Source organism: Pan troglodytes, chromosome 12 (genome assembly GCF_028858775.2).
Source record: "Pan troglodytes isolate AG18354 chromosome 12, NHGRI_mPanTro3-v2.0_pri, whole genome shotgun sequence".
Lineage (NCBI taxonomy): Eukaryota > Metazoa > Chordata > Mammalia > Primates > Hominidae > Pan > Pan troglodytes.
Window position 1 is genome coordinate 27,113,440 of NC_072410.2, and position 23,824 is coordinate 27,137,263.

Sequence of the window (23,824 nt, forward strand, 5' to 3'; positions counted from 1 at the left end):
TAGAAACTAGTGTCCGTTTAGTGTTCTCCTCTGTGCTAGACACCATATTACATGCTTAATATTTATCATGTCATGTCATCTATTTGTGCTATTATTGCTTTTTTACTAATTAGGCAACTCTGCTTTAAAGAGGTTGAAATATTGGCTCATGATTCCACAGTTAACAGGTAGCCAACCCATGATTTGACCATCATCCTACCTGGCTCTCTAATCACTTCATTTGCCCCTAAGCATAGATGGATACAGACCTATGCAGCAATGCGATCACGGTACTGGTTTAACTCAGATCAATTCAGAAAGTCACATTTTGTTATATATTAACTCTCTTTAGAGTATTCCTTAGAAGCCTGGATACTCCAAAACTTTGTCCAAATATTTTGGAAATGGCAGTGGTAACCATATTACTTTTTTTTTAAACCATCAAAATTTTAAAGGCAGATATCAGTTACCTGTGGCCACAAGACCGTAAGTTTTTTGTAAGCAAGACTAGGCCAGTCCTAGAAAAATATTATTTTACTGTGCATGGAGAATATCTAAATATAGACCATGTTATGACAACTATATTTAGCATATATTAAAATGATATTTCTAATTTATTTCTCTACTTACTCCCTACCCAGTTAGGTTTTCTCTTTAAGTGAGTACCCTGCCTAGTTTGCTGAAGCTTTTTCTTATTTTGTGGATTCTTCTTTTTTCCTTCTATGACATTTTAGTATTTTCTTGATTTCTTTTCACTTTCTCTACCACTTTTCTTAGGGTTTAAGATCTTCTTTTGTAGTTTTCATGTATGGCAGCTAAATATTCCCCATTTTCCTACAGACACAATCAGAGGTGCATAGAATTTCAGAATGTTAAGAAATCCTAGAGACTAAACAAAGTATCCTCTAGTGCTTGAATCCTTGCTTAACATCCTGATCAAGTGGTTGTTCAGGTGGAGAATCTGAAACTCAAAGAGAGAAAATTATTTGGATACAGTAAATCAGAGAAATGAGAATTGCACTCAGGTTTCTTAGTTCAAAACGCAGTCTTCTTTTACATCATTCTGTCATTGAGTGATTTTAGTTTTAGAAAGAGGGAGTGGCTCTAGTGAACACAGTGGAAGAGGATGAGAATGGAATGAGCTGTTGAACCCAATGAAAGTGGATAAGAATGGAATTTGCAGGGGACAGCCAAATTTGAAGAGAAACAAACTCTTAGTTTGATAGAAATGAGGGTTTTAGGGAAAAATCTGAATATTTGGTTTAATGCAAGTTTGATAAAGATAAGGGAAATGATAACACAGGATGTTGGGAGCTATCAAGAAAGGCATATTAGAATATGGCATTCAAGGAGTTCTGAAGAGTTTGCTGCCTTTTTGTTTGTTTAACTGGAGGAACTGACAAACTTCAAGGTTTTATTGAAAAATGTTAAAAGAATTTGAGCCACTGGAAAGAGTCTCCAGAGGAGATAGGAATGTGGTATCATCTTCTTCCATCCCAGCTTACAGAGGGCTTAGAATCCCTCAAGAACTAGGGAGCTGGAGATTGCTTAAGTACATAGATCTGTGATCCAGGGTGGATGTCTCTTTTTTTCTGACTCTTTTCTCAATTCTCTCATGTACATGTAGGGTAGGACAAATGTAGGATTGGCCAGCAAACCAGCAATGAAGCTTCATTTGGGTAGTTGGTAACATGCGTATGCTTGGGGTGGATGACTGAGACTAACTTACTTTCCAGAAGCAGAGGAATAGAGAGCTCCTACTCTCAATTATGTTAGCCCATCTTTTGAGGAATCTGGGCTTTCCTATGCTGAAGATGTAGATTGGAGATTGCCTCAGATCCCTGCAGAAGAGGGATCCAGAAGTGGGAGCCCATAGGAAGGAAGATATTTAGATAGTGATGAATGAAATGGAGCTATAAGTACTTAGGAGGGAGACTTTTCCAGCAGTCTCTCTCTTGGGTATCTGAGTGTCTATGAAGGTTCTTAAGCTTGCTGGTTTTTGTGGATCTGAATAAGGCAGGATCTATATAATGACGATAATTGGATTTTAAAATTTTTGATGTTTTAATCTTCTGTGAAGAATATTCCCAATAACAATCTAACAACATATACATTTGTACTTTGACTTTTGTACACTCAGCTTTCAAACATTTGCAGTGTTTCAGGGGGCTCCCTGTAGTGTTCTAGGGTGAAAAGAATCAATGGGCCCTCTTTAAGTAGCTTACATGCTGAAGATCCAAGACTCCCATTTTCCAGTGACACAGATTAGTCTTTGAATCAGAAATAGATAATGGAGAAGAGACAGTGCCTTTTCTACCTTGTTTTAGGTTATCAGGTTGACTCCAGTTCAGTAACAAAAGTTGTGTCAGATATCAACTGGATTTTCAGTTTAGCCTTTATGGTAGATAATTTATAAGGACAAATTATTGTCTGGCTGTGCCATTCTAATGCCTGTCACTATTTGTTATGGGTTTAAGGGTGAGTCTGCATTGGATATTTCATAGGTTGGGAGAAGTGGCAGCAGAAATAGGTAACTGAAATGTTTTCTAAAACGGAAGCCATATCTTAATTATACCAAGAAATATTATTTAATATGCAGATAACTGAGTTTCCTCAGACTTTGATTTACCATTTTTTTGGAGTGGACATACATGTATAGACTGACGGTTTTTGTTTTCTTTTAAGAAATGAACGTGCTCATTTTTGCTGTATCTTTTTGCTCTGTAGGAGTCTCTACAGACCGGATGCTGTTGCACAGCCTGTGACAGAGGATGAGTTTGCTTTGGAATCTGAGGTAGAGTACTCTCTTGTGAAATTAATGTTCTCACTCTGAATCTCATTTTTTATATTATTTTCTTCTAAAACTTAGCAGTTGTCTACCTATCATTGTTTTATGTTAGTATTAAAACTTTTATTAGAGAAAACCATTTTAAAGAAATGGGAGGGGTTAATTTTAATTTTTTTTACTTTGGCAAATAAGAAATAGTTGATAAATACTTTGAGAGGTGTGATCTGAAAAAAAAATTGCTGGGAAATACACAGTGACAGAAAAATGATGTCCGGGAATGCTTTCCCACAGTAGAGGATATACAAATTTTGGTCTAGGCTTATTTGAGTGTTTTTACTTTGAGTTGTATATCATATGAGTATGACTAATAATACCTCTGTTTAAATGAATCTTTAATACATCAGATGACTTATCAAAGAAATCATGGAATCACTCTGTTACACATAGCATATAGTTTCTTTTTATTTCTTGTGCACATATTTTGATATCATACTGTATTTTTGCAGAGAGCTATTTCTTTATTTTTATTCCTGGCTCTGTAATTAGACTAAAATAATATTAGAAATTGTGGAAATTTAACTAGACATGGTATCATGTGCCTGTAGTCCCACCTATTCAAGAGATCAAGTCAGGAGAATTTCTTGATCCCAGGAGTTTAAGACCAAGCTTGGCAATATAACAAGTGCTTATCTCTAATTTTAAAAAGTTGTGGAATATTAGAAATTCAAATTCTGTTCTCAAATCTGTATTAGAGAGGGTTTACACTGTGTTTTCCAAGCCTTTTTTATTTAGAGTATACTTTAAACTCTTTATTTAATTGAAAAATATGCATTTTGTTTAAATAACCTGTTTGATAAACAGAGACTCTTCATATTTTTATGGTCAGACTTTAATTTCACAATGTTTTTGCATTGTAATTAAAAAGAATCCACTCAGGGTCTTTGTATGGCATTCTGAATTTCAAATTTCAGAGGCTTTTGTGCTTAGTTATTGAAAAAATAATTGTAAAGCTCCTGCATTACTATGAGGCACTTGAAACTAGAAAACCTATTTGTATGTGTCCTGGAATACACAGAATAAGGTCTTGCATGTAAGAAACACTTTAATAGTTTTTAATGTGAATCAGCAAACAGGTAAATGGGCTTTCTCATAATGGAATGTTACAGGTAACCTAATATGCATGACATATCTAATAATTAAATCTATTAAATGTCTTGAATGTTTTGAATTTATCTTTTTTTCTAATGTTGAGAATGTATAAGTTGAGGTGAGTTATGTTGAGAAAATATGTCATATAGAAGAAAATAAAATTTAGAAAAGATGAAAAGGAAATAGGAGAGGTGGATACAGCCTGTTTTCTAATATCTTCCAACTGGAAGCTTAGTTTAGGATTTTAGATTAAATTTTCTTAAATTTTTAAAGCCCCAATCATGTTCTATTAAATACCTTTTTTTTGGGACATACATTACTCTTTCAAATTCTGAATAAAAATTCTTTCTCCAGGTGTTAAGTTGCTGGAATTTTATTGTTTTTTTTTTTCTTTCCCTCTCTCTCTCTCTGTAGTAAGAATGTGTCAGTTTTCAGATCAATCATCATGGTTAACTCTTGGGATGTGTTATTTTATAGTAAACAAATGAAACTCTTTGTTACATAAGTATTTACACAAAACAAATTGTTGAGTAAATGCTAACCAGTATTATTAGGCATATATTATGAACACAAGCTTTTCTTTTAAGCTCATATTTGATTGACTGGTCATGTCTCTTTTTTTGTTTGTTGCTCCCTCCTTTCCCTTTGTTTAAAAATGATTTACCTCAGTCTAACTTTCTCCTTGCAGACCACATGTCTTTAGGGTCTATTCTTTCATTTCACTTCTGTTTCTATTGTCAGGATACTTAGTTACAGCTTTCTATTTAGTAGCTATGTGTGGCCTTCATTCATGAATCATTGCTCCATAAGGTGGATGGTTGCTTTGTTCTGTCTTTTTTGGAAGGAGCTGAAGTTATACTATAATTTGTTTTTAGCTTTTGACACGCTGAATAGAAGCAACTTGTGCTGTTTCTGATGCCAACCCATTTAAATATAGTACTACTAAAAACTACATTCTCACATTTTTTCCCACAGAAAGTAATTCGCACAAACATACATCATGCATACTTATTTTGAAAAATAATGTGATTAATTTACTTTTTTTATTATTAGTTTTATTCAGTAATACTCTAAATTACATATGAGTACATTTTTGTCCCAGTTTGTTGTGGTTAATAAAAGAAACTAATGGATATCATAGTATTTGTATAATAATCAACATGGGTTGAGAGGAGTAACATTTTGAAGATATCTGTATCACCAATCATAACCATCACCCCATGTGAATCTGTAGATTAGTAAATGGCAGACTTGAGGTTTGAATCTACATATGAGTGATTTCAACGTCCATACTTTTCCTGTTAGATCACGTAGTAATGGTGGGTATTATCCTTATTTTAACTTGCTCCATGTTATTCTTAAACCTATTGTGTTTTTCTTCTAGATTATTTCAAAACTATACATCCCAAAGAGAAAGATTATTTCTCCACGATCTATAGAAGATGGTAAGTTATTTGAAGCCTGCCTATTGTAGTATTTACTGATTCTTCATTTGTTTTTTTTTTTTTTTCTTTGTGAAACACAGTCTTACTAGTCTGCAGCACAGGCTGGAGTGCAGTGCTGTGATCTTGGCTCACTGCAGTTTCCATCTCCTGGGTTCAAGTGATTCTCTTGCCTCAGCCTCCCGAGTAGCTGGGATTACAGGCGTGCACCACCACACCTGGCTAATTTTTGTATTTTTAGTAGATTTGGAGTTTCACCATGTTGTCCAGGCTGGTCTCAAACTTTTGACCTCAAGTGATTCCCCTGCCTAGGCCTCCCAAACTGCTAGGATTACAGGCATGACCCACCACACCAGGCCTTGTTGATTATTATTATTATTTTTATAAGGATAGAGTCTTGCTATGTTACCCAGGCTGGTCTCAAACTCCTTGGCTTCTCAAGTGATACTTCTGCCTCAGCCTTCTGAGTAGCTGGGATTATAGGAACAAGCCACTGTGCTCTTTTATGTTTTTAGTATTCTATAGTGTTCTATTGTTGATTTAAAATGCATTTTACTTTTTCTTTAATAGCGCTTCCTCCTGTTGAAGAGGCTGTTGACAGGTATGATTTCAGAGATTTTTTAAAGTGATATGTTAACTAAGTGAATAGCGAGAAGAGAAACTAGTATCTGTTTAGTGTTCTACTCTGTGCTAGACACCATATTACATGCTTAACATTTGTCATGTCATGTCATCTTCACACAACTTTAGAAACTATTTGTGCTATTATTGCTTTTTTACTAATTAGGCAACTCTGCTTTAAAGAGGTTGAAATATTGGCTCATGATTCCATAGTTAACAGGTAGCCAACCCAACATTAGACCATCATGCTGCCTGGCTCTCAAATCACTTCATTTGCCCCTAAGCATAGATGGATAGAGGCCTATGCAGCAATGGGGCCACGGTACTGATTTACATCAGATCAATTCAGAAAGTCACATTTTGTTATATATTAACTGTCTTCAGAGTGTTATTTAGAAGCCTGGCTACTCCAAAAGTTTGTCCAAATATTTTGAAATGGCAGAGGTAACCATATTACTTTTTTTTAAAACCATCAAATTTTAAAGGCAGTTATCAGTTATCTGTGGCCACAGGACCCTAAGTTTTTCATAAGCAAGACCAGGCCAGTCCTAGAAAAATATTATCTTACTGTGCTTGGAGAATATCTAAATATAGTCCATGTTATGTTAACTATATTTAGCATATATTAAAAGGATATTTCTAATTCATTTCTCCACTTACTGCCTAACCAGTTAGGTTTTCTCTTTAAGTGAGTACCCTGCCTAGTTCGCTGAAGCTTTTTCTTATTTTCTGGATTCTTCTTTTTTCCATCTGTGACATTTTAATAATATTTTCTTGATTTCTTTTTACTTTCTCTTCTGCTTTTCTAAGGGTTTATGATCTTCTATTATAGTTTTCATTTAAGGCAGCTAAATAGTCCCCATTTTCCTATAGACAAAATCAGAGGTGCATAGAATTTTGGAATGTTAAGAAATCCTAGAGACTAAACAAAATATCTTCTATACTTGAATCCTTGCTTAACATCCTGATCAAGTGGTTGTTCAGGTGGAGAACCTGAAATTCAAAGAAAGAAAATTATTTGGATACAGTAAATCAGAGAAATGAGAATTGCACTCACGTTTCTTAGTTCAAAATGCAGTCTTCTTTTACATCATTCTGTCATTGAGTGATTTTAGTTTTAGAAAGAAGGAGTGGCTCTAGTGAACACAGTGGAAGAGGATGAGAATTGAATGAGCTGTTGAACCCAATGAAAGTGGATAAGAATGGAATTTGCAGGGGACAGCCAAATTTGAAGATGTAGATTGGAGATTGCCATGGATCCCTGCTGAAGAGGGATCCAGAAGGGGGAGCCCATAGGAAGGAAGATATTTAGATAGTGATGAATGAAATGAAGCTCTAAGTACTCAGGAGGGAGACTTTTCCACTAGTCCCTCTCTTGGGTATCTGAGTGTCTATGAAGGTTCTTAAGCTTGCTGGTTTTTGTGGACCTGAATAAGGCAGGATCTATATAATGACAATAATTGGATTTTATAATTTTTAGTGTTTTAATCTTCTGTGAAGAATATTCCCAAAGTACATTTGTACTTTGACTTTTGTACACTCAGCTTTCAAACCTTTGCAGTGTTTCAGGGGGTTCCCTGTAGTGTTCTAGGGTGAAGAGAATCAATGGGCCCCTTTAAGTAGCTTACATGCTGAAGATCTAAGACTCCCATTTTCCAGTGACACAGATTAGTCTTTGAATCAGAAATAGATAATGGAGAAGAGACCGTGCCTTTTCTACCTTGTTTTAGGTTATCAGGTTTACTGCAGTTCAGTAACAAAAGTTGTGACAGATATCAATTGGATTTTCAGTTTAGTCTTTAGGGTAGATAATTTATAAGGACAAATTATTGTCTGGCTGTGCCATTCTAATGCCTGTCACTATTTGTTATGGGTTTAAGGGTGAGTCTGCATTGGATATTTCATAGGTTGGGAGAAGTGGCAGCAGAAATAGGTAACTGAAATGTTTTCTAAAATGGAAGCCATATCTTCATTATACCAAGAAATATTATTTAATATAAGGATAACTGACCTTCCTCAGACTTTGTTTTACCATTTGTTTTGGAGGGGACCTGCATGTATAGACTGACGGTTTTTGTTTTCTTTTAAGAAATGAACGTGCTCATTTTTTTCATATCTTTTTGCTCTGTAGGTGTCTCTACCTACTGGACCGTTTTGCACAGGCTGTGACAAAGGATAAGTTTGCTTTGGAATCTGAGGTAGAGTACTCTCTTGTGAAATTAATTTTCTCACTCTGAATCTCATTTTTTATATTATTTTCTTCTAAAACTTAGCAATTGTCTACCTATCATTGTTTTATGTTAGTATTAAAACTTTTATTAGAGATAACCATTTTAAAGAAATAGGGGGGGTTAATTTTAATTTTTTTTTTACTTTGCAAATAAGAAATAGTTGATAAATACTTTGAGAGGTGTGATCTGAAAAAAAAATTGCTGGAAAATACATAGTGACAGAAAAATGTGGTTCTGGAACGCTTTCCCACAACAGAGGAGATACAAATTTTGGTCTAGGCTTATCTGAGTAAGTGTTTTTACTCTGAGTTGTATATCATATGAGTATGACTAATAATACCTCTGTTTAAATGAATCTTTGTTACATCAGATGACTTATTATGGGAATCATGGAATCACCCTGTTACACATAGCATATAGTTTCATTTCTTGTACACCTATTTTAACATCATACAGTATTTTTGCAGAGAGCTACTTCTTTATTTTTATTCTTGGTTCTATATATTTAGACTAAAATAATATTACAAATTGTGGAAATTTAACTAGACATGGTATCATGTGCCTGTAGTCCCACCTATTCAAGAGTTCAAGCCAGGAGAATTTCTTAATCCCAGGAGTTTAAGACCAAGCTTGGCAATACAGCAAGAGCTTATCTCTAATTTAAAAAATTGTGGAATATTAGACATTTAAATTCTGTTCTCACATCTATAGTAGAGAGGGTTTACACTGTGTTTTCCAAGTCTTTTTTATTAAGAGTATACTTTAAACTCTTTATCTAATTGAAGAATATGCATTTTGTTTAAAATAACAACCTGTTTGATAAGCAGAGACTCTTCATTTTTCTATGATCAGACTTTAATTTCACAAGGTTTTTGCATTATAATTAAAAAATAATCCACTCAGGGTCTTTGTATCTCATTCTAAGTTTCAAATTTCAGAGGCTTTTGTGCTTAGTTATTGAAAAAATAATTGTAAAACTCCTGCATTACTATGAGCCACTTGAAGCTAGAAAATCTATTTGTAAGTATCTTAAGCACCCAGAATAATGTCTTGCATGTAAGAAACTTTTTATTAGTTTTTAATGTGAATCAACAAACAGGGAAATGGGCTTTTTTTAATGGAATGTTACAGGTAACATAATATGCCTGAGATATCTAATAATTAAATCTATTAAATGTCTTGAATGTTCTGAATTTATCTTTTGTTCTAATGTTGAGAATCTATAAGTTGAGGTGAGTTATCCTGAGAAAATATGTTATAGAAGAAAATGAAAACTGGAAAAGATGGAAAGGAAATAGGAAAGGTGGATACAGCGTGTTTTCTAATATCTTCCAACTGGAAGCTTAGATTAGGATTTTAGATTAAATTTTCTTAAATTTTTAAAGCCCCAACCATGTTCTATTAAATACATATTTTTCAGGACATACATTACTCTTTTTTTATTTTTTTATTTTTTTAATATTATTATACTTTAAGTTTTAGGGTACATGTGCACATTGTGCAGGTTAGTAACATATGTATACATGTGCCATCATCTAGCATTAGGTATATCTCCCAATGCTATCCCTCCCCCCTACCCCCACCCCACAACAGTCCCCAGAGTGTGATATTCCCCTTCCTGTGTCCATGTGTTCTCATTGTTCAGTTCCCACCTATGAGTGAGAATATGCGGTGTTTGGTTTTTTGTTCTTGCGATAGTTTACTGAGAATGATGATTTCCAATTTCACCCATGTCCCTACAAAGGACATGAACTCATCATTTTTTATGGCTGCATAGTATTCCATGGTGTATATGTGCTACATTTTCTTAATCCAGTCTATCATTGTTGGACATTTGGGTTGGTTCCAAGTCTTTGCTATTGTGAATAATGCAGCAATAAACATACGTGTGCATGTGTCTTTATAGCAGCATGATTTATAGTCCTTTGGGTATATACCCAGTAATGGGATGGCTGGGTCAAATGGTATTTCCAGTTCTAGATCCCTGAGGAATCGCCACACTGACTTCCACAAGGGTTGAACTAGTTTACAGTCCCACCAACAGTGTAAAAGTGTTCCTATTTCTCCACATCCTCTCCAGCACCTGTTGTTTCCTGACTTTTTAATGATCGCCATTCTAACAGGTGTGAGATGGTATCTCATTGTGGTTTTGATTTGCATTTCTCTGATGGCCAGTGATGGTGAGCATTTTTTCATGTGTTTTTTGCCTGCATAAATGTCTTCTTTTGAGAAGTGTCTGTTCAAGGACATACATTACTCTTTCGAATTCTGAATAAAAATTCTTTCTCCAGGTGTTAAGTTGCTGGAATTTTATTGGTTTTTGTTTTTTTTTTCCCTCTCTCTGTCTCTGTTTGTAGTAAGAATGTTTCAGCTTTCAGGTGAATGATCATGGTTAATTCTTGGGATGTGTTATTTTATAGTAAACAAATTAAACTTTTTATTACATAAGTATTTACACAAAACAAATTGTTGAGTAAATGCTAACCAGTATTATTAGGCATATATTATGAACACAAGCTTTTCTTTTAAGCTCATATTTGATTGACTGGTCATGTCTCTTTTTTTGTTTGTTTCTCCCTCCTTCCCCTTTGTTTAAAAATAACTTACCTCAGTCTAACATTTTCCTTGCAGACCGCATGTCTTTATTATCTATTCTTTCATTTCACCTCTGTTTCTGTTGTCAGGATACTTAGTTACAGCTTTCTATTTAGTAACTATGTGTGGCCTTCATTCATGAATCATTGCTCCATAAGGTGGATGGTTGCTTTGTTCTGTCTTTTTTGGAAGGAGCGGAAGTTATACAATAATTTGTTTTTAGCTTTTGACACACAGAATAGAAGCAACTTATACTGTTTCCGATGCTAGCCCATTTAAAGATAGTACTACTAAAAACTACATTCTCACATTTTTTCCCACAGAAAGTAATTCACACAAATATATATCATGCTTAAGTATTTTGAAAAATAAAGTGATTAATTGACTTTTTATTATTAGTTTTGTTCAGTCATACTCTAAATTACAGATGAGTAAATTTTTGTCCCAGTTTGTTGTGGTTAATAAAAGAAACCAATGGATATCATAGTATTTGTATAATAATCAACTGGGGTTGAAAGGAGTAACATTTTGAGAATATCTGTATCACCAATCATAATCATCATCCCATGTGAATATGTAGATAAGTAAATGGCAGACTTGAGGTTTGAATCTACATATGAGTGACTTCAAAGTCCATCCTTTTTGTGTTAGATCATGTAGTAATGGTGGCAATTATCATTATTTTAACTTGCTGCATGTTATTCTTAAACCTATTGTGTCTTCTAGAATATTTCAGAACCATACTTTACGAACAGAAGGACTATTTCTCAACAATCTGCAGAAAATGGTAAGCTATTTGAAACCTGACTATTATATTATCTACTGATTCTTTTTTTTTCTTTCTTTTTCATTCTTATTTTTTGTAGACAGAGTGTTACTCACTGTTGCCCAGGCTGGAGTGCAGTGGCATGATCTTGGCTCACTGCAACTTCCACCTCCTGGGTTCAAGTGGTTCTCCTGCCTCAGCCTCCTGAGTAGCTGGGATTACAGGTGTGCACCACCACACCTGGATATTTTTGTATTTTTGGTAGAGATGGAGTTTCACCATGTTGGCCAGGCTGGTCTTGAACACCTGACCTCATATGATCTGCCTGCATCGGCCCCCCAAACTGCTGGGATTAAAGCTGTGAGCCCCCACACCCGGTTCTTATTTACTGATTCTTAATTACATGCATTTCATCTACTCTTGACTTTGTTTTTACTGTAGTAGATGCTGCATGTGGCATTGACAAAACAGAAAATGGAACCTTGTTTGAAGACCATAATGTTGATAAGGTAAATGAAGATGTGGTTAAAAGCCAACATAGAATAATCAGAGTCCAGTCCTGTTCCCCAACTCACTCTTATCTGTTAATGATCTTTAGTTTTACAATGGTAAATTGTTTTATTTGGAAAATATTTTTCCCATGCTTTATTCACTTGCCATCTCCCTGTCTTTATAACGATGACAAGGATCCTATAAAGGAATGGAAGTTCTCAAGGTAATAATAGAAAAGAAGTGTGACAACAGGGGAAATATATGCATGGGACTAGGATTCCTAAAAGGTCGTGGGAGTAAATGATTCTTAGGTTTGCCATTAGGGAAGGAAAGAAGTAGAAAGCAACCTGAAAGAACAGCTCCACAAATACAAAGGTGAGGAGGGGAAAGAAGTAGAATACAGAGTTGAATAAGAGTGTCAAGATGACAAAGATTAGTATAAAACACCTCAAAAACGGTGAATTTAAATAACAGTAGAATGTCTCCATATCATATTATAGAATTATTTTAAATATAGATTAAGAAAAGAAAGCCAAGTAATTAAAAAATTCTCAGATTCTTCTGAGTGACTTACGGGTGATTTTAATAAAGGATTGGAAGAAAATTTATGGGTGACTATATTTAACAGTCTGTTTTACATTTAAAAATAGCCAGGAGAGAATAACTTGAATATTTCTAGTTTAAATAAAACATACATATTTAAGGTAATGTGTATCTCTGTTACCCTCATTAGATTATATAGATGGATCAAATCATCACATGTACACTGAAAATATATACATCTATTTATTAATTTAAAAATTCTAAATGGAAAGAAAATTTCATCCTCACTTTTTAAAATTTCAGTAAAGTGATGTCTTATATTTTATCTAGTGAATGCTGTGTTCATAGATAATGCAAAATAAAATGTGTTTTAGGCTATATCAGATTTTGAATGAATCATTAATTTTTGACTCTTGTTAAAAGTTTTTTAAAGTAATATTTGGTATATTCCTAAGTTGCTTAACTAATTTATTTCACTTTTCCATAATCTTGGAGCTGTTTTAGTCTTTTTTGATAATAAGAGGGAAAATAAATAATTAAATAATAAAAAATAATAAAAATTAATTAATACATAAATTAATAAAAATTAAAATTTCTGGTTAATTTTTTTTTTGAGACGGAGTCTCACTCTGTCGCCCAGGCTGGAGGGCAGTCGGCGATCTCGGCTCACTGTAAGCTCCACCTCCCGGGTTCACGCCATTCTCCTGCCTCAGCCTCGCGAGTAGCTGGGACTATAGGTGCCCGCCATCACGCCCAGCTAATTTTTTAAATATTTTTAGTAGAGACGGGGTTTCACTGTGTTAGCCAGGATGGTCCCGATCTCCTGACCTCGGGATCTGCCTGCCTCACCCTCCCAAAGTGCTGGGATTACAGGCGTGAGCCACCACACCTAGCCATTTCTGGTTAATTTTATAGGAGGTTTCTAATTTATATTCATTGAATGAGAAAAAATATATTTTTAACCTGGAACCCTCTTAAAGAAATAAATTATTACTTATTTCTGGGGCTAGTCTGACTTACCTTGTGCTGATAACATCTGTACTTAAGAACATACATGTGATGAATGCAGTCAACACTCATGATTGTTTTCTAAACAAAGTACCTATTTTTATAGAATCGTAAGGAAAGAAATATTGCCAACAGAGTACACAGAATTATCTCTGGAATATTACTTTTTACTTTTAAAACTATCTCCTACAGTTGGGACATTTTGTGTTATTCTCTGGAAGCATTATTAACTTTAGTATTTATAGTTGTTATACCTTGCACATAAATTTATTCAGCTCTAAAACTCAGGAATCCTTTTGACTTGATGTTTCAAATAAATTTCTTCTCTCTTCATGTGAGTATTGGGTCCTGACTGACAGGCATAGTGTATTTGAAGACATGTAAATCTTCAGCTTGCATGGTGATATGATTATTTTACTTGATCCTTTCTCTGATTTTTAACTATTATCTTTATGGCATAAGTAGGCAATTAGAGCTATTAGTATATCATTTACAGGAGAATCAGAAAACCATATGAACTTTAAAATAGGTTTTACATTTCTCTCTTATATTTTAGTAGTACTTAAAATGCCTTATAATTCTATAATAGAATAAACATTCGTACAAGTTAAAAACTTTTAAGATGATTTTTTAAAAATGAGCTTTCTTAGGATACCTTGAATTATTGGTTTAGATAACTGTTTTCATTAAGTTCAAAAATGCAGATGACCATAATATTCCAGAAATAAATGTCTGCATACATTAAGAAAATATATTTTATATCTTTTAATCCAGTATAGAAATATATAATTGAAATTTTGAATCCCATGTTTTGTTTTCTTTTTATTTTCAAAACTTCAGGGTTCTTCATAGGTTTAAATTATCGAATCCTACCAGCTTAGTATATTTTACAAATGTTGACCTTCTCAACAACATATGGTTTTTTTGAGTAAGGTCATCTATTTCTACTCCAAATGTATTTACCCAGATCAGTCTTCTAAGTCCCCTTTGTGCCTCAAATTTGACAGGTCTCAAACTGCCTTCCAGATTCTTTCCTGACTCTTTGTAATCTACTCTGTCATCTGGCGTCCCAATTTTAGTAAATAACACCAAGAAAGTAGGAATGAAACATTGAAGCAGAAAAACTGCACTCCAGGTTTCCCTCACATTGCCAATCCAGTGACTCACCAAATTTTGTATTTTCTACCTTTAACCATTTCTCGTATCTTATTACTGTAATACACTGTCTGCCCTATACTTTTGGAATGTTCGTTTTTGTTTCTCTCTTCTCCCCATGTTTATCTATCTATATATGTCTTTCAGGGTGACCTTTCTTAAACATGTTTACTTTGATCTAACTCATCTGCTTATGGCTGGACCCTCATTACACGAAAGAAACATTTACATTCTAGCATAACACTTATTTTGCAATTTGGCCTGTTTCTCCCATTTTATCTCTCCACTCCACTTTCTCTGTCTGTGCCCAAGTTTTACCACGTTATTGTGGTAGTTCTTATTGGCTATGCTGTTTCATTTTTTTGCACATGCTGCCCTCACTAGAAACACTTCACACTCTTAGTCTTCACTTGTCTATTTTAAAAATAGGACCCTAAATTTGCAGTGTCTCAGAAGCTTCCCAAGTAGAAATAAGTGTTATTGCCTTTGTGCTGTCACTGTATTTTATTGACTTGAATTGTAGAAATAATGAATTGTGTCTTTCTGCTTTTGTTTGTTTTTATGTTTCTTTTTTCACTTGATAAATAAATAAAATTGGTATTTTATTCATATTATCAGATTTTCCAGTATAGACCTTATGAATTTATAGACACAGAAAATGTTTCTTGAATTACTGACCGATTGAGTAGTAAATATAACATTTTCTGAAGATTTCTTTTTTTTTTAATAGGAAGGAAAAGCACTACCAGCAACTGGACAAAAAGCAAATGGTATTGGTATTATAAAAAGTGCTCCATGAGAGCAATCAAATAATGATAATGTTATTTTTTGTGTACAAAGAAACAAAGGTGGTGAGGTAGTGAATATAGCTGAATAATTTTCTATGCTTTAATATAATTTTTGAAAATAAATATAACTATAATTTAAAATAAATTTAAAATTAATTGTTAAATTACATTAAATTATAAGCCTAATTTTAATTAAATTATAAATATAATTTATTAATTTTTAATAGTAAATATAATTTAATTTAAACATACTTTTTCTTAAAACTTTGGTGAACACTTAAACTTGTAGATCAAAATATAATGTTCATTGTTGAGAAATGGACATTAGTATATTTACAAAAAAATGTGAGGTGGGATGGTGTAAATTAAGAAAGCAGCTGGCTAGGTAATTTGGAGGTTTCTGATGAGGAAACTTGAGGGAACTCACTTTATGTAGACTCAGTATATTCCCACTCAAAGAGAAGATTAAATTATTGCTGCTTTGGGGCTTACTGGAAGCAGAGGGTAGAAAAATGACAGGAAACCACAGGAACTCATTTCTTCTCTCTATAGGGGTTACACATCAATGATATGTGCTTCATTCATGTTTGTTAGTGAACTGGGATGCACTTGGATATCAAAACATTGGCAGTTTTCTTTAAAAACAGTGCTGTTTTTGATGAAATAGCCATTGTATAAATGTACCTCAGAGGCTGCTATGCTATAGCATATCAAACTGACTTTAGAAAAAAACAAACGAGAAATTTATTTCTTGAGTACTAAAAGTGTAACTGTCAATAATCATGGCAAATATTTTGATAGGTAAAAGTTGATTAAGCCGGGCACGGTGGCTCACGGCTGTAATCCCAGCACTTTGGGAGGCTGAGGCGGGAGGATCACGAGGTCAGGAGATGGAGACCATCCTGGCTAACATGGTGAAACCCCATCTCTACTAAAAATACAAAAAGTTAGCCAGGCGTGGTGGCATGTGCCTGTAGTCCCAGCTACTACGGAGCCTGAGGCAGGAGAATCACTTGAACCCGGGCGGCGGAGGTTGCTGTGAGCCGAGATTGTGCCACTGCACTCCAGCCTAGGCAACAGAGCAAGACTCTGTCAAAAATAAAAAAAAGAAAGTTGATTGTTATGAAAAAAAAGTCAATGGTGATTCAGAGATTTTTGGTTACATTTTGTAAATGAAAATCTGAGTACTCATTAGTTATTTGATGTGTAATGCATACTTTTTTTTTTTGCATAAGTGAATGAAAAGATGGCAAGAGAACTAAAGTTGAGAATCCAGAAGTTGAAAATATCAGAAGTCTTCATGACTGTGGATGACATGAGTATTTTTAGAAAAGATTTTTCTCCAAGTAGATATCTAAACTAATGATTGACAGCACTTCCTGCCAGCAGAAGCGAATGATACATTTTCTTTTCTTTTCTTTTCTTTTTGAGACGGAGTCTCGCTCTGTCACCCAGGCTTGAGTGCAGTGGCGGGATCTCGGCTCACTGCGAACTCCGCCTCCCGGGTTCACGCCATTCTCCTGCCTCAGCCTCCTGAGTAGCTGGGACTACAGGCTCCTGCCACCACGTCCGGCTAATTTTATGCATTTTTAGTAGAGACGGGGTTTCACCGTGTTAGCCAGGACGGTCTCGATCTCCTGACTTCGTGATCTGCCCGCCTCGGCCTCCCAAAGTGCTGGGATTACAGGCGTGAGCCACCGCGCCCGGCCGCGAATGATACATTTTCATGCACTCTCTTTGCAACTTCATAGTTTCTAACATTTATTCTTCTGGGGTCCGCTTTGGTTCTCTCATTTGACGTCATCTTTTTTGGCTTCATCCAGCAGATTCACATTGGTAGAAATACTTTTCCATGTTACTTGTAGTCATGTGAAACCTAATCTCACCCTTGCAATCTGGACTGCATGTTTTATAGAATCTATATTGTGATTTTTCATGTGTATATTCCTGTCATGTTTGTGTGCTAACCAAAACAAGAGCAAAACAACCCAAAGCCTAATGGGTAACAATTTCAAGGGCAAGCACGAAGATTTCAGCTGGATACAAACACTGCATGATTGATGGTAGGCTGTGTCATATTTACCTGTAGTCAATTATGTGTTCCTTTTGCTTTGTAGTGTCTCCTGAGCAACCGCCTTTATTCACGGTAAACATATTTTCTTTAATTATTAACAAAATGCTCTGTGATATATACATGATATGTTAATCATTATGTTGTCAAACCCATTCAGCATACGGTGAAAGACAGAGATCACATTTCAACTAGATTCTTAGGAAGTACGGATTCACTAACTTCCAGTGAAGGTAAATTTGCTGCTACAAATTTCATTCTAGAAAATGTAGATGAAAATATTGAAAATGCTCGTAGTTTTTTGATTCCCACTTTTTATCCAAATGAGATGGAAGGATTTGATGTAAATATGCTGATGTTCTTGTTAATATCTTTGTTTATAAAATGATTTTTAAGGCATAAGGCGGACATTTTACACTGTGAGCTCTAGCCCAAATGCTTTTCCTTTAAAGTTGTCATCATCTAAAGATCCCAGTTTTGAATTCCTTTGCATGTTAGGGATTTGAGGAGGTGTATTTTGACACTAAATATTTTCAGTGCTTCAAAATTGATTGCAATACTCTTCTCTCTTCTTCATCTAGAGAAAAGCTATACTTGCTGACATTACAATTGTTTTAGAACTTCAACGACTTTATGTCAGTGTTGTTACATTGAGAATCTTAATCACATCTTCTGATTACCGGATTGAGTTTCTGCATGTGTATGTGTGTGTGTATCTCTGATTAAAAATGAATAAAATGATTAATCATTCTTTTGTAACTCTTTGGTAGATACAGTGTTTTAAAACAATGATTCTGAGCTGTTTTGACCTTAAAATATTTTCTTCTACTACTACTTATTGTCTACAGGTAACCAACAGCCTGAATTAATGTTTTTTACTTTTAAGTCACTGCAATGCACATTAAAAATACTTTACAAGATAGCACTTTCATAGGTAATATGTGGAATCTGTTTCCAAGTATCAAGTCTTCTATACGATTTCACACAATGTACATAATAGCTGCAACTCGGCTTTTGTAATCAGTGGAATATATTTCAGATCTGTCCAGGTTGACACAGTTTGGTCATCTTTGTTTTGTTTTATGACTGCACCACATATTTGATTTGTTTTATGACTGCACCACAATTAATTAAAGTCTCTTCATGCTGATACAAAATGAACATAAATATGATGACATACCAACATAGATTTGCTTATGTGGTTGCCTTTATTGATTTGTACTATAAAGAAATTAAATAGAAGTATTTCAGATACCCGGAGAATAGCTGTATACACTGCCATAGCTGAAAAACTCCAGTGTATGCTTTTCAGAGAATGACATTGGAAAGAAGAAATGGCCAAAGTATCATTTGGTACCTTGGCTTCCTTACATAGATGTTGAACTCCAGGAATGATCAAATCACAGTTTAGAACCCCTTTGTTGGGCCCTATAAAGGGTTTCCAGATGTCAAATGATAGTCTCCAGATGAAGAAATGCTCTATAATGCCTCACCGCTGTGTTTTCCTGTATTTTGTGCTTTTCTGAAAACTTTAAATACACGAATTTTTGGTAGAAATGAAAATCTTTCTGTTTTATATATTTGTTTTTGTCCATGGCACTCTGATCTCTTTGAATCTGGTAAGGATCTAGACTTGTCTTGTTTATACCAGCAAGCAGTGTTGTCACTTAATGCTCTCATTTTTCACGTAAATGACTGACATTTTCCCAAGTCTTCACAAGTGATTTCTGAAGATGTTGCTGCATTGAGCAGAGACTATGTCATTGTAATTGCAGAAGTTTTAAAATTAAACATGTTTAATAAAATTTTACAGTCTGTTTATCTGGAACACATAACACATAATGGTGTAATGTGTATTTAACCATAAATTAGCTTCACAAAAAGTTTGTGTACATAAAAGTGTTTATATCCAAAGAAATTCTTATTTACTGCTCAGTAATCTCTTGTGTGGAAGAAAATATGTAACATAGTTTGCTGAGTCTTTGATAATAACCCTCAGTGTAAAATAAAGCCTTAAAGATAAAATGAGAGTTGATACTCGATGAAACTGATGTGAGTGAATAGAAACTATGAAACTGTGTCTATGGGAGAGAGGAGGACATGGGGCTGCTGTTGTGAAGAAGGAATTTGTACAAGTTAGTCCATTTTCTGTAACTTTTATATTCTAATAAAGGAAAACCATATCTTCATATTTATAAAAATGAGATTTTACTGGTTTGATCACAGAGGTGGTGAGAATAATGAAGAACAAAATGTGGAAGGCAAAGAATGAAGACCAGATAGTGAGATTAGATTTATCAACAAAAAAGAGTACAAGTGGGGTGGGATGGTGTAAATAAAGATAGCAGCTGGCTAGGTGTTTGGGGGTTTCTGATGAGGAAACCTGAGAACACTGACTTTATGTGGACCTGGTATATTCGCACTCGAACAGAATATTGGATTATTGTTGCTTCAGAGATTAATGGAAGCAGAGGTGGAAGAATGAGAGTAAACCACAGGGACTCAATTCTTCTCTCTGTAGGGGTCACACAGCAACAATAGGACAGGTGCTTCATGTTAGCAAAATGTGATGCACTGCATGTCAAACTGACTGTGGAAGCAAAACAATCAAGAAATATATTTCTTGAGTATTATTTATTTATTTATTTTATTATTATTATACTTTAAGTTTTAGGGTACATGTGCACAATGTGTGGGTTTGTTAAAATGTAACTGTCGATAATCATGGCAAATATTTTGATATATAAAAGGTGATTAACATGAAAAAAGCCTCTGATGTTTCAAATATTTTGGTTAGATTTGTTTTATGGGAATCTAATTACACATTAGGTATTTGGAGTGTAATATATATGTTTTTTGCATAAGTGAATGAAGAGATGGCAGGAGGGCTAAAGTTGAGAATCCAGGAAATGGAAAAACACCAGAAGCGTGCATGATTGTGGACAACATGAGTATTTTTGTTAACTATGCTTCTGTATGTAGATATCTGAACTAATGAACTGAGAATACATCCTGCAAGCAGAAGTGAATGATAGATTTTAATGAAATTGATAGTTTTTAAGTTAGAGGACAAAATGAAGAACAGGAGAACTATTGTAGTATTATAGTATAAATGGTTCTTGGGTGATTTTCTTCAGGGTACACCATAGCGTTCTACCATGGGCTTTGACATTTATCCTTCTGGGGTCCTATTTGGTCCTTTCTTTTGACATCACATTTTTTGGTTTCAGTTAAGAGGATCACATTGGTAGAAGTACTTTCCTGTGTTAGTTGTAGTCATGTGAAACCTAATCTCTCTCTTGAAATCTGGACTACATGTTTTATGAAAACTTAATTATGTGTCCCTTTTGCTTTGTAGAATCTTCTGAGCGACCTCCTTTATCCACGGTAAACAAATATATTTTCATTTTTAATTAACAAAATGCTTTGTGATATATACATGATATATTAATCATTATGTTGTAAAACCCATTCAGCTTACTCTGAAAGAGGCAGATCCCAGTTCAAAAGCAGCCATGAGAAGGAAGGATTCACCACCTCCAGGAAAAGGTAAATTTGCCAATACAAATTTCATCTGGAAAGAATGACATGAATATACTGGAAATGTTCATAGCCTTCTGATTCTTACTTCTTTTACCCCAATAAGATAGAAGGATTTGATCTAAATGATGCTGATGCTGTTAGTGTCTATGCTTATAAAATGATATTTAGAAGAACAAGGAAAAGAAATTTTAAAAATGTGAGCTCTAGCTCAGATGCTTTTCCTTTTAGTTTGTGATAAAGATCCCAGTGTGGAATTTGTATGCATGTTAGGGGTTCAAGGAGATGAATTTTGAAACTATAAATATTTTTCAGTGCTTCAATTTCTGGTTGCAATACTGTCCTTTACCTAGAGAAAAGCTATACCAGCTGACATTACAATTGTGTTAGAACTTCATCTTCTTTATGTCGTTGTTGTCACGCTGAGAACCTTCGAGTCTTCACCCAATCACATGCTGTGATTACCAGCTTGAATTTCTGCATGTGTATGTGTGTGTGCACTTTTGTTTGTGAGTTTGGGTGTGTGTGATACCTCTGATTCTGGAAAATGAGTAAAGTCATTAATCATTTTTTGGTGACTCTTTGGTAGATACAGGGTTTTAAAGCAATGATTCTGAGCTGTTTTAGCCTTAGAGTCTTTGATACTACTACAATTCATTGCCTACAGGTAACCAACAACCTGAATTAATGTTGGTTTGTTTGCTTTGTATTATACCTTAAGTTCGGGGATACATGTGAAGAACATGCAGGTTTTTTACATAGGCATACATGTGCCATGGTGGTTTACTGTACCCATCAACCCATCAGCTACATTGGGTATTTCTACTAATACTGTCCCTCCCCTAGGACCCCATCTCCCTGACAGGCCCCGGTGTGTGGTGTGTGATGTTCCCCTCCCTGTGTCCATGTGTTCTTATTGTTCAACTCCCACTTATGAGTGAGAAAATGTGGTGTTTGGTTTTCTTTTCCTGTGTTAGTTTGCTGAGAATAATGGTTTCAGGCTTCATCCATGTCTTTGCAAAGGACATGAACTCATCCTTTTTTATGGCTGCATAGTATTCCATGATGTGTATATGCCACATTTTCTTTCTTTTTTTTTTATTATACTTTAAGTTTTAGGGTACATGTGCACATTGTGCAGTTAGTTACATATGTATACATGTGCCATGCTGGTGCGCTGCACCCACTAACTCGTCATCTAGCATTAGGTATATCTCCCAATGCTATCCCTCCCTCCTCCCCCCTCCCCACCACAGTCCCCAGAGTGTGATATTCCCCTTCCTGTGTCCATGTGATCTCATTGTTCAATTCCTACCTATGAGTGAGAATATGCGGTGTTTGGTTTTTTGTTCTTGCGATAGTTTACTGAGAATGATGGTTTCCAGTTTCATCCATGTCCCTACAAAGGACATGAACTCATCATTTTTTATGGCTGCATAGTATTCCATGGTGTATATGTGCCACATTTTCTTAATCCAGTCTATCATTGTTGGACATTTGGGTTGGTTCCAAGTCTTTGCTATTGTGAATAATGCCGCAATAAACATACGTGTGCATGTGTCTTTATAGCAGCATGATTTATAGTCATTTGGGTATATACCCAGTAATGGGATGGCTGGGTCAAATGGTATTTCTAGTTCTAGATCCCTGAGGAATCGCCACACTGACTTCCACAATGGTTGAACTAGTTTACAGTCCCACCAACAGTGTAAAAGTGTTCCTATTTCTCCACATCCTCTCCAGCACCTGTTGTTTCCTGACTTTTGAATGATTGCCATTCTAACTGGTGTGAGATGATATCTCATAGTGGTTTTGATTTGCATTTCTCTGATGGCCAGTGATGATGAGCATTTTTTCATGTGTTTTTTGGCTGCATAAACGTCTTCTTTTGAGAAGTGTCTGTTCATATTCTTTGCCCACTTTTTGATGGGGTTGTTTGTTTTTTTCTTGTAAATTTGTTTGAGTTCATTGTAGATTCTGGATATTAGCCCTTTGTCAGATGAGTAGGTTGCGAAAATTTTCTCCCATTTTGTAGGTTGCCTGTTCACTCTGATGGTAGTTTCTTTTGCTGTGCAGAAGCTCTTTAGTTTAATTAGATCCCATTTGTCAATTTTGGCTTTTGTTGCCATTCCTTTTGGTGTTTTGGACATGAAGTCCTTGCCCATGCCTATGTCCTGAATGGCAATGCGTAGGTTTTCTTCTAGGGTTTTTATGGTTTTAGGTCTAACGTTTAAATCTTTAATCCATCTTGAATTGATTTTTGTATAAGGTGTAAGGAAGGGATCCAGTTTCAGCTTTCTACATATGGCTAGCCAGTTTTCCCAGCACCATTTATTAAATAGGGAATCCTTTCCCCATTGCTTCTTTTTCTCAGGTTTGTCAAAGATCAGATAGTTGTAGGTAAGTGGCGTTATTTCTGAGGGCTCTGTTCTGTTCCATTGATCTATATCTCTGTTTTGGTACCAGTACCATGCTGTTTTGGTTACTGTAGCCTTGTAGTATAGTTTGAAGTCAGGTAGTGTGATGCCTCCAGCTTTGTTCTTTTGGCTTAGGATTGACTTGGCGATGCGGGCTCTTTTTTGGTTCCATATGAACTTTAAAGTAGTTTTTTCCAATTCTGTGAAGAAAGTCATTGGTAGCTTGATGGGGATGGCAT

General features: G+C 34.9%; 1 protein-coding gene across 22 annotated transcripts in view; it reads left to right on the forward strand.

Moving 5' to 3' along the window:
- The window catches only part of ANKRD36C (ankyrin repeat domain 36C), a 165,451-nt gene that overhangs the window by 35,712 nt on the left and 105,915 nt on the right, over positions 1-23,824 (forward strand). For 7 of the 22 annotated variants that reach the window (XM_054678581.2, XM_063789626.1, XM_054678585.2 and 4 more), the window contains 11 exons: positions 2,707-2,773; positions 5,301-5,361; positions 5,929-5,959; positions 8,111-8,177; positions 11,532-11,592; positions 12,013-12,080; positions 15,500-15,539; positions 17,675-17,703; positions 17,789-17,861; positions 20,987-21,015; positions 21,105-21,177. The exons of 1 other annotated variant lie outside the window; for it this stretch is intronic. In XM_054678581.2, coding sequence (XP_054534556.2) covers positions 2,707-2,773; positions 5,301-5,361; positions 5,929-5,959; positions 8,111-8,177; positions 11,532-11,592; positions 12,013-12,080; positions 15,500-15,539; positions 17,675-17,703; positions 17,789-17,861; positions 20,987-21,015; positions 21,105-21,177 — 599 coding nt within the window. Of the gene's footprint in view, positions 1-2,706; positions 2,774-5,300; positions 5,362-5,928; positions 5,960-8,110; positions 8,178-11,325; positions 11,593-12,012; positions 12,081-15,499; positions 15,540-16,401; positions 16,472-17,674; positions 17,704-17,788; positions 17,862-20,986; positions 21,016-21,104; positions 21,178-23,824 lie in introns of those variants that run through there. 14 more of the 22 variants (XM_063789634.1, XM_063789633.1, XM_063789636.1 and 11 more) reach the window with 10 other exon arrangements.